This window comes from Lepisosteus oculatus, chromosome 10, assembly GCF_040954835.1.
Source record: "Lepisosteus oculatus isolate fLepOcu1 chromosome 10, fLepOcu1.hap2, whole genome shotgun sequence".
Classification (NCBI taxonomy): domain Eukaryota; kingdom Metazoa; phylum Chordata; class Actinopteri; order Semionotiformes; family Lepisosteidae; genus Lepisosteus; species Lepisosteus oculatus.
Window position 1 is genome coordinate 39,181,502 of NC_090705.1, and position 16,822 is coordinate 39,198,323.

The 16,822-nt window shown below is 38.6% G+C and overlaps 1 protein-coding gene across 3 annotated transcripts; it reads left to right on the forward strand.

Moving 5' to 3' along the window:
* The first annotated feature begins 311 nt into the window (after nt 1–311).
* Nucleotides 312–15,721, forward strand: ebag9 (estrogen receptor binding site associated antigen 9). Of its 3 annotated transcripts, none has more exons than XM_015356972.2 (7): nt 312–786; nt 2,060–2,156; nt 5,236–5,314; nt 5,735–5,893; nt 8,046–8,153; nt 9,956–10,047; nt 12,393–15,721. In XM_015356972.2, exons 2-7 carry the CDS (start codon nt 2,074–2,076, stop codon nt 12,508–12,510), a joined length of 639 nt encoding a protein of 212 aa, XP_015212458.2. In that variant the 5' UTR covers nt 312–786; nt 2,060–2,073; the 3' UTR covers nt 12,511–15,721. The 3 variants fall into 3 exon arrangements, with proteins under 3 accessions (XP_015212458.2, XP_015212459.2, XP_006635622.2); XM_015356973.2 differs by having other exon boundaries at nt 312–711; XM_006635559.3 differs by having other exon boundaries at nt 313–964.
* Nucleotides 15,722–16,822: the final 1,101 nt, after the last annotated feature.

The window sequence follows — 16,822 nt, forward strand, 5'->3', positions numbered from 1 at the left end:
TACATGCATAAACCGAGAGATACATTTATTTTGATGTAAAGTATATATATATCCAGTATACACAAATACTGCTCAGTTTAGCCAGAGTGGATATTGTACTGCATGTATAATAATGCTTATATTCCAAACAGTTTAACATAAGTTCAAATTGTTTTCTATAAAAAATAAATTCCCATGGACAAAATTTTAAAAGCCACAGTTGTAATTTCTACCTAAGGCAAACATTGAGGATGTGAGGAAAGGATTCGAAGCAGACTAGACCGGAAGTCTCCCAACGAAGGCACCGTCGGCCATATTGGTGAAGGAGCTTACCGGGACAATGCACGTAAAACAGTGGTCAACATAACCCGAGTGCTTCCTCTGGAGACCTTTTTTTAACTTCTTTGGTTATGTTTTCCGACTGATGTTTATATGTAGGGTGTTACGGAAGATCGCCGTTGGAAATGCAGTAGCTTTCTTTAAATAGTTTCGAAGAGTGCTTGCTACCTATTGTATACCAGATATTTATCTCCGAACGGTTTTTAAACACCACATGCACCTTAACGTTAAAATGCGATGTCTTTTAAAATGCACGCGTTAACTTAATTGTACAGCACATAATGTCGCTTACCCGTTGTGTACGGTCCCTCGGTGCTGCGGAGGTGTCAGGCATGTCTGCGGGGCTCTAAAGAGGGGTCCTGCGCCAGCAGCCGGAGCAGTGGGCACTTCCTCGTGAGTGTAAATATGGCAGCGAAGGCGGTGTGGGGTTGATCTTTCTTTCCATTAAAAAATGGGACAGCCGAAAAGGTAGCATAGATTCCGGGATTGCTACAAACGTTCCGTGGTCTAGACATGAAACGGGTCTAGCGTATTTTATTTCTCGGATAAAGAGTGCAGATCCGCGCAGCGTGGCGTGCGTGCGGCCAGCTGGTGACTTTTGGAAAGGCTGCACCTGGTTGAATACGTAGCGTTAGTGGTCTGCCTGGTAAGTTATGTCCCCGATAAAAGATTGCAATAAAACTGAAGCCGATACATCTCGTGTCAGGGCGGTTGCAAAGCGGCAACGTCTTCTTGGTTTTCTTTTCTATTGCGTTTGTAGTTGTAAACACGTCTGCCGTACGCACAAGGAGACGTAGCGAATTTCATTTATTGCAAGGGGAAATAACCGAGCTACATTTTCCGTTTTTTAGGTCGTGCTGTATATGTTTTGTTTTTCGATAGTATGTATACGTGCATGTGTCAGCTGGGCCAAACCCTGGTGCCTTTTGCTTTCTGTGCAATCGGAAAGTTTTGCAGCGCAGTGACGGCTTCTGTCATGTGTATAAACTGAGAATACACGAACGGATCGCTGCAGGGAAAAAAATAAGGTTTCTTTGTAGTTTTCTACAATAAATACTACCATACATTTAAAAAGCAATTTATTTTCGAAAAATACTGCATTCTGGAATAAATAAAACACTTGTCCTCGTTCTGATTAAACAGCATAGTGCCGTTTAGAAAATGCTTACAATGTAATCAATTATCTGCTACAAGGGCAGGGACTTTATCGCCCTTTTCCTATTATTCTAGTACAGGAAATGTGCATATTAAATACGATATTTTCATGTCATCTCTAGCGCTATGACACAATTTTAAAATAATTTGGTTTTAAAAATTGATTAGCTTGGAATTTTCACACTCAGTTTGTAATATTGAATAATATTTAAATTCTTAGAATGATCAAAGCTGTTAATATTCAGTAAACAAACAGGTACAGCTTCCTCAGAGTTACCTATACCCTACGAACCGAGAACAGAAAACGTAATGTACAGTAACAGAAATAGTTTAATCACAGAAAGCACAAGGTTCAGACGTTATTCTGAGTTTTAATAGCATCTCTTATTGTAAACTTCAGTCAAAAGTGGCAGTAGGACAACTGTTTCTCTTGTAAACTTGTAAACGCGCAGGACGTCTGTGAATAGGACTGATTCATGACCGTTTTTATACTGACTGGTTTTATATGACTGTTCCTCAAAATTATACCTTTATTGATCCATCCCATATGTTCTTTATAAGTGTTTTCTTTCAATATCTTCCACAGGTTTCAGTTTCACTATGGCTATCTCCCAGTTTCGCTTGTTTAGGATTTGTACATGCTTAGCAACGGTGCTGTCTTTCTTTAAAAGATTAATATGCAGGTAAGTGCAGAATATGTTTGCTCGTCACATACTTTACACTGTTTTAAGAGTTTCTTTTTTAAGGTCATTAGCAGGCTCCTGTTTCATCTGTTTCATTGAAATTTCCTAAAAACTCAAATAAATGAGAAATGTTGTAGAAAGTGATGGCTATTGCAAATATATGTGTGAATTAAAATAATGTTTAAAAATTATATTTGCCTCTGGAGGGCAAGTCAGTTTTTTTGATGTTTCACATTTAAACAGTACTGATGCAAAGCATATCATATATTTATCTATTCTGTTGATCCAGTCATCGATCTCCTGGAGTTCATTTGTGTGAAGTATTAAGGTATCTTGATTAGTGCTCTTACTAGCTCAAAGCATTAACCAAGGTCATTATAACATGACGCCCATGGAGATACATTCCCAACATCATAATGATAGCTTGTCTGTACACGCCTCTTTGGGGATCACTGTTAAGCACAGCACAATACTGGTACAGTTCCATAACGTGTTCGAAGAGATAAACAGAAGGTACACCCATCTCTTCATTTACCAACACCCGTTTGTGAGTTTTCACAAGAACGGCACATGCGTTGTCATACGTGTTTTTTTTTCGGCCCCGAAGAAATTTTCCTGCGAGCACAGGGATGTTCTTCGCAGCCGAACTGAAGAGTCCACCCTCGTGGCACGACCCCCCACATCGCCTCTCTTCAGTGAGGCTGCGTTTTTGAGATTTTTACGCATTTTGTCTTTTGCGCTCATCATGTTAATCACTCTACTAGGGTAATTGGAGTAGTTCTCATAAGTGTCAGTGGAAAATGGATAGACCTAAAACTGAGCTCCTGACCTTCCATGATCACTGAAAATCCCAGGATGTTTCTTGTGTTATCGAGTGTTAACCCTGAGTCCTGGCCGAATTTCCCCCCGGCTTTTACCTTTCATGACCTCCTAGTAATTTCCATCTATGAACTGGCTTCATCACCCTGCTCTCCTCCCCACTGATAGCTGATGTGTGGTGAGTGTTCTGCCGCACTATGGCTGCTGTCCCATCATCCAGGTGGGGCTGCACACTGGTGGTGGTGGAGGGGATCCCCATTACCTGTAAAGCGCTTTGAGTGGAGTGTCCAGAAAAGCGCTATATACAGTAGGTGTAAGGTATTATTATGATGATGATGATGCATCTGAAAGGTTTGTTTCTTTACAAATTTGCCCAGTTTTTTGAGACGCATATCACATAATATCTAAAATCGTACATTTAAAATCAGACAGAGGCTGCAGTTTTTCTTCCTCACTGTTGGTTGACGCTTTTCCTCCAAGGAACTGCTACAGCTGGGAAAAAACAGGCCAGGCTTTGGCTTATCATCCGCTGGTTTGGCTGCGTCTTTCTGAGATAAACAAGCCACCTCTTCCTGTCAGAAAGCAGATGTCCAGAAACCGCGAGACCTTGTAGCATTCCCCTGTTCACAACTGTGCTGCCCCCAATATCCAGGTCGTTGTCTAAGAGGGTCTGCATTGTTTTGTGCACATCTGTCCATAAAGAAACTTCTTAGTGTCAAATAAATATGTTTTTATCATTTTATGCTGTTTATACATCAATACAGTACTGGAAATCATTACACTATATATTTGTTACTAATGTCACTGATCAGGGTAACGTTAATTAAGGTCCGATAAAAAAAAAATATTCTATATATTGAAATTTTGTGAGGTTTTTGTGAAGCAAACCATTTCTAGACCAAACTATTTATCCAAGCAATGAGCCACCACATCTGTTTCACTGCTTGTTTTTACAAGTCTAATCTTTGGGCTTCATTTGCGTGGAATATTGAATTCAGACATTTGTGATTGTGGTATTTGCATTCTGATGTCAGTCTGTACAGGTGTGATTTCCTGTTCATTAATCTTCGTGATGATCTTTCTTGCCCTCGTAACGTTTGATGAGTGTAAACAATTTTGTAGTGTGACAGGTTTTTATGTAGTTTAATTGAATTGGTATATGGTGCTTGTTAACATTGTCACTTGTCTGTATTTGTGATGAAAAGCAATTCACTCCAATTTAAATAATCTGCCATAGCGTGCCACTTTTAAATTTGGTATCAAAACTATAACACAAAAACAAGTTCTGCCTGTAATACAGGTCCTGTTATAGTTAAAGTTCTATGACAGTGCAGAAAATTGTCCTCTGTAGCAACTGACAAAAAGAGGGAAGTCAGCTATGAAAAGAAACAATAACATGAGAAATTGCCTTGTTGTTTGGTCAGCAGTCCCCTTCAGCAAAACATTGTATTTTTAATAGGTTTCACAGTCCACTACATTTGACGTGAATGGGAAAATAATTATAAATCTCTCCCTGTCTTTGCATTTGGTGCTCTTAGGTTTGGGACTGTTTCCCTTTTGCACCACAGAAACAAGAATGGCTATCTAAACCAGGAGACCTAATGTCAGGCATGTAGCCTTGACTCTTATTAGAATAGCTTGCAATGCTGAAAACGTGTTAGAATAACTTACGGAACACAAAAATAATGGGAAAAATTAAAAAAAAGAACAAAAAGAAGTCTGCCTGAATTGACAAGACGAAGGAGTTCCATATTGTCAGTTTAAATGAAGATTGAGAGGTGATTTTGCTCAAGTATATAAAATTCTAAGAGGCACAGATAGCGTCCCCTCTGTGTCTCACTTGGTTGTGAAATAAAGACACAAAAAACATAAAAGGGATTTTATTCAGGTCGGAGAACAGAACATGCTTCTGAGCACAAAATGTTGTGGGTGTCTGGTGAAAGCTCACCAGTCTTTCAAGGTACAGCTAAATTAATCTAAACTTGCATCTAGTGCTAAACTACAACCAAGCACAATGAGCTGGATGTCTGTAACCTTTCTTGTGCGATAACTGTTTTGTTTTTTTTTTTTTACTTTGAAGTTTGCAATATTTTGCAGCTCTCAAAATGACACAAAAACCTAAGACCGAAACGTTGTGGAACTGTGCAAATGAAACTTTGGCAGAGAAAGGAATGGGCCGGTTGGGAGAAGCTTTTCAGCGACTGCCGTTAATAATACATATGCATATTTCATCTGTTTCTTTCCTGCTTTTCATTCTCAGGTCTGGAAGGTTACGGAAACTGAGTGGGGACCAGATCACTTTACCAACAACGGTGGATTTTTCCACAGTGCCCAAACAGGTCAGCGACTCGCCCAAGCAAGTCCTAATTCCTCAACGAGTGGTTCTGAACTCCATTAGGAGCTGCAGTGTCTATGCGAAAAGAGATCTGTAATCCTTTTTTTTTTTCCTGATATATGAGGCACTGTCGATTCTAATCGAAATGAGATTGAGTCATTGTGTTTAGTGTTAGTGTTATGTCTTTAAAATGAGCAGCGTGGTATTAAAAGTAGTAATCCTGTAATGTGTTAGAAATCGTGCTAGCGTTCTTCCAGTGTATCTGAAGAATGCACAGCAGCAGCAACAGTAGTTCTGTTCGTGAATCGCAAGGTATTTCCTGAAACTGACTCAATTTACAGGAACTTGTAACACACGCTGTCACACAGATCCTGTGATGTGCATTCTTTAATGTCCTTATTTTTCCCCCCTGTCATTCTTGCAGCCTGAGATTGAAGAATGGAGTTCCTGGGATGAGGAAGCCCCTACGAGTATTAAGATTGAAGGGGGAAACGGTAGTGTTGTGCCCCAGCAAAATGATACCGAGGCAGAGGAGCCCGATTATTTCAAAGACATGGCACCCACCATCAGGAAAACACAAAAGGTATGTTGGATCTAACTTAGGGGTATCTGCTAGTGCTCGGAACATGGCAAGCAGTTCAAACATGGGAAGCGAACAAAAAGAGTACTTTGCAAGCTCATCTGCCTTTAATATATACAGTGGAATGCTTCTAAAATGAGTTGCCTTACTGAGACAAGTGGATCGTGAAACTGCACTATGTAGTGCATTGAACAGCTTGCCTCAGCTGTGTGTTATGTTTTTCCTTGCATGCAAGACATAAGTGAATAAGTGACACACTCCAGTATGCTGTGAAGACGTTCCCCATAGCTGCAGCATACTGGTTACCTCACTGAAGGATGGTTCTGGTTTGCTTTATTTCTGCCTTGTTTAGTCACTCCTGGCTAGATGTGTTATTTAGAATACTATAATTGTGCAGAGAAGATTTTTCGAGCTAGTGTGCAATGACCTGTGTACATCTCAGTTACCGTTTACCATTAATTATTTCTAGCTAAATCATTTTGCGGTTATTTTCTGGATTATGCTTAGTATTTGGAAGAATACATCGAGAACCTTGTCACACATTCTGAAACACTAAATTTACCACAGGCTGCTACTCCTGTTTAGTGATTGATCTTTACATAGAAGATATCACGAGGAGCTTTTACATTTAAGTTGTGGATGTACTACACTCGCTTTGAAGTTATTTTGCATTCTGTCCTGGACAACTCATTCAGACTGTTGTTCATACGTTGTCACTCACAGGTGCTGGGATTTTTTTTTTTATATGAACGCAAGCTTACAAATGAGAAGAATGAGATAGTAGCTGATAAAACTGTCTTTCTTTGTTGAAAGAAACCAGGGTTTTGGCTTCTACAGTACTTGCGATCTAGGATATGTGTTTCTGTGATGATAGAAATTCACTGCGTTGATGTTGTTAATGCCTTTGAAAACTTGGATAAGGTCCACCTCTGTATAATACTGAGAAGGTTCTGCTGTTTTAGCTGGTCATTATAGGACATTCTTTTAAGCCTGGAAATGTATCTGGCTGCACTTTACTGGAGTAATTTCTCTTAAAAGCTTTATACCTTGTAAACACTGAATAACGTGTCAGAACATGAGCAATGAAGCTAATAATAGCTGAATTACTTGAACAGTTGATGTACTGTTAGTGCTGTATAGTGCTATACTGTTTGGCTCCCAGCTCCTATTGGTTCCAAAATGCCACATGTATTGGTGCCACTGTAAAAGTGACATAAACGTCTCAGACACTTCTGTCTGGTAGTGGTACTCCTTACTGCATTAAAAACATTCAAAATGCTGTTTACTCTTAACAATAATTTAAGTGAACTTGAAGGTGAGCAGATTTCTAAACCTCTCATAACACTCTTGACTGGCCAGAATTACAGTCTGCAGTTCAAGTTGTCTACGGCCAGTTTATACTTTACATATTAAACCAAAATTCAAAATGCTGTCGGATCAAAAGTACAGTAAATAAATATACTACTGCTTACGTTCTTTATTTTAAATATTTTGAAAATGAAATTAATTGTATCACACAAGTCAAATATTACAAATATTTGTTAATAGTAAATTCCTACTAAACAGCCCTGTGTCCTCATTGTCTTTTTCTGGTAGTGTGAATGGCGTTTGCAATGCACTGTGGACTAATTGTGCATCTTCTCCTCACTGTTTTACTAAATGTCCAGCATTTGGTTTAGTATACACCAAATCCATATAAAATCACAGGTCACGGGGGTTCATGCACACAAAATCAGGGTTTATGCATTTGTGCATTTCTTTAAATTCAGCCCAGCAGGATGAAAAGCAGCAGGATGTTGATTTCTTTCAGTTTCGATTTATCCTTTCGTGTCAGCGATGGCGGGGCTGTGATGCGTTGCACTGTCCACAGCCTCTCCTGTTGTACTTTATCGTGGCCTGTTTCAAGTGAGACTGCTTGGGCCAGCTGACTTGAGTCGTCTTCTGACATCGTGCTAACTGTTTTTGTCAGAAGGTTTAAAACTTATAGTCAATTAAGCAGAAATGTTGGATACACATCCCAGCTTGGGATAATAATAAAAAGAAGCAAACCTATTCCATGAAATATAACTGGCATCAATTGTGTAATTGATTCTTGTGCCTTAGATTACCGTGCTTGGAAATGTCAGATTCACAGTGACAAACTTTCTTTTATCAGATTGTCCTGAAAAAGAGGGATCCAATGAATTTCGCCGTCTCTGATGGCAATGCGGGATTCTCCAGCAGGCTAGCAGTCACCCAGGACATGTCTTTTAATCAGCCTTCTGTAAGTACGACCAGCTGAGGTTTGAAGTCAAAGATGTATATCTCTCCCTGTTGACATCGGCACTGTCCTTAAACCTTTGTCTTGGCAATCTCATTTAGGTAAGAATATTGTAAGAAAGAGAATTGTTTCTAAATTAGTTTGGTAATTGCCAGAGATCTCGAGCCCTGGGACTGGATGGCCCAAATAAATTTGTTATATACGTCACTTCAGATAAACATCCTCTACCACATAGCAACACTTGCTTATTATTTAAGCGAGTAACCTGTTCACTTAAAGGGAATCTGATCCTCAAAGGCTGAATGGTGTTCTGATTTTTGAACCAAGTAATCTCTGGTTTTTGTAAAGTCTTGTAAATCACCTACTAATCTCAACCAACCTGTTATTTCTCTTGATTTTAACATCTTGAAATTGACAATTTCATTTTTAGACTTATTTATAAAGCCCCCTAGATTGGAACAGGAGATATCTGAGTTAAGTGTTTTTTAGATGTGATTCTGATTGTACAATATCTGCTTATATAACTCAAGACACTCATTTTTAATCAGACATCTACTCTGTGAAGAACAATGTACTTCCTTTCTAGCAGATCTACAGGCGCTGACGCCCAAAAGGAGGCAATGCAGCGTATGACAGGGAACATTTAGTATTGACAACATTGCTCTCAGATTTATACAGTTAACTGATTTTGTGGCTCCAATGATGTCCATTTTTTAAATGATGACAGAAACATTAATTTTAGAGAGATGTTACAATCTCTCTTCCTGTCTCCATGATGTCGTCTAATGTCTTAGCTTTAGTACTCTAGGTTGTCATAACGATGGATGGAGGCCTTTAGGATGAATTTAGTTCACCACACACAGGTTTCATTAAGTGACATCTCGTTCAATACTATTTTCTGACATCTACATTGCCTCTCCCATGCCATTCTTTCAATAAACGCTGAGAAGGCTTTTGCCTGGTTTGAGACAATATGTTTGGGCTCAGGTTTCACTCATAGAATTAAACTTTTATAGGCCATCCCATCATTATTGGTGGTAACAGGCATCATGTTCTTATCTCTTAGCCATGTCTAAGTGCAATCTTCAGGGATCTCCGTTCTCACCTCATTTTAACAACACTAAAAAATCCCTTTTAATGGCATTATAGTCTTTATTAGATTTTTAAAAAATCGTAACCTAAAAGTTACAAAACAAGCTTTGTTTATTATTGACAACAGCGTATTAGCATGGCTGCTTTCAGTCATATACATTCGCTTATGCTTACTGCTGATATTTGTGAAAATAAGATCATAATCGAGAGAACACCATTCGGCCTGTCTGTCTCAGTTGGTAGCTGGTGATTAAGAGATCCAGGTATCTCATTCAGCCGTTTCTTGAAAGAATCCCAGGAGTCTGTTCTGACAAGCCTGGCTTGTGGAAGACTCGGTGAGAAAAGGGATTCCTGGTATCAGTTCTAAATACACTTCCCCGTAGTCTCTACCTTTGTCTTTTGGTATTCTCCACTCGTGGTTCTGAAGATGTCCAATGGACTGACTTGTAATTGCAAGTCTTGGACTCAGGCCTCCATTGTAGTCTTCTCAGTTCAAGACTCGGGAGGTTTTTTTTTTTAGCGTGTCAGAGCAGGACATTCCTATAAAAAAAAACAAAGAGGTGCACCTGGCCACTCCTGAACTGACTCCAGAGCAGCAGCAAGTTATTTTTATTGAAGTTCTATACAGTCCCTTACTAGCGCCTTGTATCATTTTGACCAGACCGAGAATGACGTTCTCTTTAAAGTGCTCGCTCTGCTGCTTTTCTCGCCAGGCCGAGCTTGGAGATTTACACACGTGGCAGGAAGATTCCAATGCCTGGGAAGACGAGGCCGATGCCGCCTGGGACGCTGAGGAAGTATTAAGGTACCTGCTGTTTTCAGGTGTTTGTGTTAAGATAAGGGTGGCATGGTGGTTCAGGGGTGACCGTTGCTGCCTCGCAGTGCGGGGGCCTTGGGTTCAATTCTGGGCCTCAGGTACTGTCTGCGTGGAGTTTGTATGTTCTCCACATGTTCACATGGGTTGCCTGCAGGGGCTCCAATTTCTTCCCACAGTCCAAACACACACTGTTTGGTTGTTCAGCTTCTGGGAAGAATTGAGTGGTGTGTGACTGTGAGTGCCCTACCTTGCACCCACTGCTTGCTGGGATTAGGCTCCGGGTCTCCATAGACCCTGAACTGGAAGAAGCGTTCAGAGAATGGATGGGCGGATGTGTGCCGGTATCTGGGCAGGACTGTCAGATTAAAAAGACTAAAGTGATAAGGCTTTATAAAATGAGACTAGGAGGCCAAAACCAGTTCACTTGCAACTGTTACAGTTTCATTCCAACTAATTCCGTTTACAGTACCCCTCAAAAGTGTGAGTACACCTGTTGAAACCAGGTTAGTTAAAAGTCAGAAATGTGTATAACATGGTGTTAAAACACTAAAAGAAGTTTAAAATTGTCTTTGTTAGATGTTCTCACAGTTAACTCGCATGTTAACTCATTTACCTTTTGTCACCAATTATTGATAAGCAGGTGAGGGTCCATAATTACTATAAATATAGGGGAGCATCAGCAAAAGTCTGTAATTCCTGAATGACCATGGCAAAATGTGCTCAGTTAAGCAAGGAAAAAAGGCAGTGTATTTATTTTAAGAAATGAAGGTCAATCTTTAAGACAAATTGTAGGAACTTGGCAAGTGCCAGTAACTGCTGTGGCCAAGTCTATCAAACGATATGAAGAAACTGGCACTCATGAGGACTGAAAAAGTTCAGGCAGGCCAAATAGTACATTCTGTCAGCAGATGGCACTATAACTTGACTTGAACGTTGATGTGGGAAAGCTGCCTCACCCTCTGCGTAATTTGTTATGTAAGGCCGTGTTTCCATCGTCACAGAAACCACAGGCTTAACTCGGGCTCAGTTCTGAAAAGTACAGCTGCTCTAGTGAGACCTTATTCAATTCCAGTATGAGTCATGAGAACATAAGAACATATTACATCTTTTTTTATTCATACTGTATTTACAAAGAGCATTTTTTAGTGCTTAGGGGAAAAAAAAGGGTTTACACTGTTTGGTTGCATTGTATAATGAATTAGTCTACATTTCCACTGTGAATTGCATCTAACATGTTACTGAAATCTGAAACCTAATCTAGAGAGAACTGTAATTTTTTACTTGATGTTATAGTTCATACATAAAGATTTTGTACAGCAGGTAAATGAATTTGTATTTATTTCTGGAAAGAACTGATGTGGTTAATAGTTGTTGTGGTCTTTGCCTTCTCTCACAGACAAGGATGATTGCCTTCCATTTTCTTCCTATTTATCTGTGGTTTAAGTCTGTGCGATTTATTCCCTTAACGTTTTTCTAAATTTCCTTTGTTTCTATGCAATAAGAAAGTGTTAATAAGTTATGGTGTCATATGCTGAATATATGTTAAGTCGCAGATCTGTAACTGAAGTCATGATACAATTATGAAAAAGCCGTATTATCACAGATCGCTTCCTATAATCTTACAAGATTGAGGGCATATTGTTGGATTGCACAGAGATAATCTGCGAAAATGGGATGTGAAAGAGTCTTTATCTTATGGCTTTACTGCTGTTTTCAGAACTAAGGACCTGCTGCTCACCAACACAGGAAACGTGTCCAATGCCTGTTAAATAAGCCATGACCTTTGATTTTGTTGTTAATTCCTTTTATCAGGACAATAATCTGTTCCAACAAAACATTTTCTTAAAGTGTTTGCAAATGTTTCACAGCATGTTCAGTTTGTGAGGCACTGACTCTGAAACCAGTTTTTACAATCTTTCCTTAACCACATTCCCTAACCACCTCCTTCCATCAAGCGTGAAATGTTGAGGTTTAGTTTCCAATCCAACCTTTGCAAAATCAATTCTTTTTAATCCTCTAAACCTTTTGTCTCTGTCCCCCCCAAAGCGCTAACGTGAGCCAGTTTATTTGTAAGGAGTGACATATTGTTTCAGAGAGTTTCTACTTCGATATTTGTTCAGGGTTGGTAGTGGGGGTATTCCACAGACTCTCTATAAATGTTGCATAGCTGATTGGCAGCAGACCTCTGAGCTCTGAAATGAAATGGGCCAGCCCTTTAAGTCCTGCGTTTTCTGTTTATTAGGGATGATCATTTGCACTGACCTTGATGTAGAAGAGACAAGTCAGATCTGCGGAGAGACTGAACGCATTTGTTTTTCATATTTTCATAACAGGCAGCAGAAAATGGCAGAAAGGGAGAAAAGGGCTTTGGAACAACAGCGGAAGAAACTGGAAAAGGAAGCCCAAAGACTATCAAAAAAGGAACAGAAAATTGCCGTCAAGCTTTCATAACATTAAATGATTCCTGGACATGCTGTAAGCCAGAAACATGCCGGATTACATTAAATTGCCATCCTTTTGCATAATAGGTTTTGATAAGGTAGTAACAGTTCATAACCCACTGTGTCCCCTACAATTCCACCAGCAGCCTTTATCTGTCATTCTGGTGTCTGTGGCTTGATTTTAAAACAATACACTGTAATTAGAAAACCAGAACGTTTTTCTGCTGCAGCCATTTTTCAGGAATTATTGTAAATATAAAAATGGACACCCGAAGAACATGTTTGCTTTGTCTTATTTATAAAGTTTCAGGCTGGGGCTGTGAAAAATGTTCATTTCAATCTTGTGGACTTTTTGGTTATTTCTTTATCACCTTGTTCAATTCCAGTGCTTTAAAGGTAAAACTTAATTTAAAAAAAAAACACATTGAGGCTGATTAGCAGTAGTCTTAGACTTGCTTTTCTAAATTAACATTCAGTAGGATTCCGGATTCTTGCGATACAAGGCCTGTAAAACTACTGGTTATAATTTAAAAGTTGTACAGCATTGTATAAACCACCCAAAGAACGTAGTATATACTATGAATATAGAATGCAGTGCGTACAGTATGTTTATTTTAATGACAATTGAAATATGCAAACAACATTCTTAAAATGATAAAACAGTATAGAAGTGTTTGAAGAAATGAGTGTAAATAAACTAAAAAATTGTATGTATTATATATCAAGGAAATGATATTCTGTGAAATGCTTGCTATTATCTTCACTATTAAATTAATTCACACTCTAGTTAGTGGACAGAAAAATGGAACTTAAATAGTGCTGTCATTAAATAGGGCATCAGGCTAACAGGTGCAACATGGCCTATACTGTATGTGTCATGGGATAGAGTCTACCATCGTCTAGGACTCAGGATAGATGAAGTATTATTCTCTTACAAGAGAGTCAATCAGTTCACCCCTAGTGGAAAATGCTGTCTCGGGCGTCGTTCCTGGATATGGTGGCTGAGAAGGACATGACGTGGGTGAGATCAGTGTTAGGCTCATCAAACCACTGGGTGACCACATGTTCTGTGTGGGTGGAGAAACTGTGACGATGGAAGGCACCCCTCCCAACAGGCAAAGCATTGACCTTGCACCCATATCAGGCCAGGCAAAGGCGGCTCACAATATTATAAAACCCCCAGAACTCTTGAGTGTTGGAAGCAAGCACTCAGGGCTGTAGGTTGGAACCAGTTGTGCACTCTTCTGTTTGTCAAGAACGTGGTGAAAGATGATTCATCTGACTGTCCCATTTCTCCACTGCTCAGTAGTCCATTGCTTGTGTTCTTGGTGCCAGTAGACTCACAAACGTGCAAGTTTGATGTATAAATTTGCACACTGCAACTTGACTGTGGCTCCCTCCTCTTTGGAGTCCTCACTGGACCGTTTGTGGTTAAACTCTCTGCTCGCTCGCTCTCCCAGTTTCATCGGCAGTTGCAATTCAACTGAATGCTTTGATATCACAATCTTGGAGTCTGTGCTTCTGCCCACCTGTGGAAATGCTTGATTTTATGCCTCCTTGGCGTTTCCATGTTTTGTCCATTATCTGTAGTTCACCATGTCAAACCTTGTGCTGCATTGTATATAGTAATTATACCGTGTACCCTGAAGTGACAGTTACCTTCATAGTTATGTTTCGTGTTCATGCCCATGAACACCGACTCACAGTCTTGACTGTTTTACTGGTTTGGTTAAAGTGATATTATTCCAAAGTAATTTGAATTATACATCTCCTGTTCTGATGTGGTGCAAACTTGCTTTCATAATGTGGAAGGGTTTGCATAGTGATGACAAGGTAATGTTGTAGAAAAACTACAATGTGATGGAAAAGTCTTGCAAATTACACTTTAAGTGTCATTGGGAACCCTGAAACTGATTGAAGGGACTTGTATGATAAAAAAATGAACCTTTTAAAGGTGTAAAATAAAATGTAAAAAACCTTATCTTAAGTTTTCGTGCAGGGGATTGTTTGATGACAAAAACTAGCAATCCTTGTTTGAAAGAGATCGGGTTTTGGTTCCTCACACATCTCAGAGCAGTTTTTTTCTAGCTCATTAAAGCAATTAAATACCAATCTATTTTTTTTTTTACTTTCTGGAGCTCTGTCTTCAGTGGCATACAAGTTTGCCAAGATGCCCATCTCTTGAATAACATTCATTCATCAGTACCATGTGATACCAGCCTGAATCAAAACATCTGTTGCACTCTGGTCTGTGTTGAATGTTGATAAGTGTTTGAAACCAAACTGACATCTCTCAAAAGTAGTGTTTCTTGATATGTGGTTTACATTCTTGCATCTTTAGGTTTTTTTTTCAAAGCACAAAACTCTAAAGGCTACGTGGGTTATGAACAGGAATTGGAAAGCAGTATTTAAGAATGTGTTAGCAACCTTGGGGTTATGAACCAGACCTAAGTGGATCACTACTCAATTTCTTTTTTTTTTAATTATTTGTAGTCACTTATTTTCTGACTAGATATAATCGCAATCATTTCAAAGACTGCCAAGTTTTTTTCCAATAATTTAAATGTTCTCCGAAGGATACGTAAATGCTAGTCTTTTGTAAAGAATGAAGGTAAATTGGAGAATATTAGTAAATGTCCACCTGCTAGTTTAATTATTAAAGAGCCCAAGCTCCTTGTTTAGACACAGTAGTGTCAAATGTAAGGAGTCAGGAGATTTCTGAATTAGTCAGAAAATTAAAACAGTCAATTTAAGCTGTGCAATAGCGTTTTTTAATTTGTAGAAGTGTGGAAACGTGAGAGACAGAAAAAAATTGCTTTTACACTGATATCTTTTCTTGTAATTTTTGCCTTTTTAAACAGAATCATCTCTTCAAATACAGGGGGTGGCAAGTTGTTTTTATGTGTTTTTTTTTAAATGATGTGTGAGATGCATGATTATTTGTAAACCTGTATAGGAAGTTTAATTCCTTCTCAAACATTCTGGAGGGCAATAAAGACCACTTTTGCATCCAACAGTTAATTTAACAAGAACATGGGGCAGGGTGAGCCAAATACTGAGCAGATTTGAGTTATTTGGGCAACTGTTTGAAGGGAAAATAAAATTGTAAGCTGGTGGTGGTAATGAAAAGCGGATGTGAAATATAAATCCCTGCTTTCATGTTTTCTTTAAAAAAACGTGATGCTTGAGATGCATGAGATTATTAAACAAGTATTCTATAATTTGGGAACTGCTATCTTTGTGTTATTTAAATGTTTCTTTTTTTTTTCTTTATAGGGAAAATAAATGTGTCTGATTTATATACATTTGACAGATTTGGGTAAAACTTATTGAATATTCATTTCTGTCTTATTATTTATTATAAGACATCTGGTTCTTTATAAACAAGAATAAAATGATTTGTTTTAGATTTGGAGAGTGATTTGCTATCAAGATCATGGCCAGTGCTTAATTATTTGAAAAGATGTCTTGATTTCACAGAATAACACTGCAGTGGGATTTCTTACAATTATTAAGCTGGTCACAGCTTTAATTCAGAGTAATTCAATTTAGTCAATGTTTTAATTAGAAAAATGTTTTTATGGCCCAAAGTTTCACTGCAATCTACAGTACAGTTAAAAAATGGTAGCTTTGTCAAATTAATTGTTGTCATGGTAGTCTGTTCTGACTCAAAGACAATGAACTAACAAATTAATTCATCAGTGTTCATCAAGTTAAAACAAATCATCTTCTGTTCTTCGAGTGAGCTTCTGTGTGTGTTTTTGTGCATGTATCATAGCACTGCCCTCTTGATGTGAGCTGAGACTCTTACATTGCCAAGCCACTAAATATAAATTTCAACCCATCATGTGGTCAGCATCAAAGGAGACTTCTAAAGTGCCTACAATCAAATGGAGTCAGTTTGGTGTGTCTGGTCTGCTGATGAAGACCTTTCAGCTCAATAATATTAACAGGTCCTTATGCTGATTGGTTAGATAGGATATAGTTTAGCCATTAAAGGGTTTATCTGAAAAAGATACACACTTCCTTTGTTGACGGTCTTTTTTAAAATCAAAAACTAGTATATAAAAAAAATATTTTATGAAAAGGGCTGTCTTGAGTGTGCTTCAGCAAGATATCAAAACGTTGCATGGAGCAGAAAAATAGTCCCTACAGAATAAAATCATTGAAAGTTTTTCATGGCTTCTTCTTCATATTCTGTAGAATTCATGGCAATTGTAAAGTATATAATAGCTTTTCTGTGATCTCTTTCAGGAATGCATGCAGCCTATTTCTCAAGGACAGAACTCCAAATATTTTGGTGGTCACTGTTACTTTTGAAG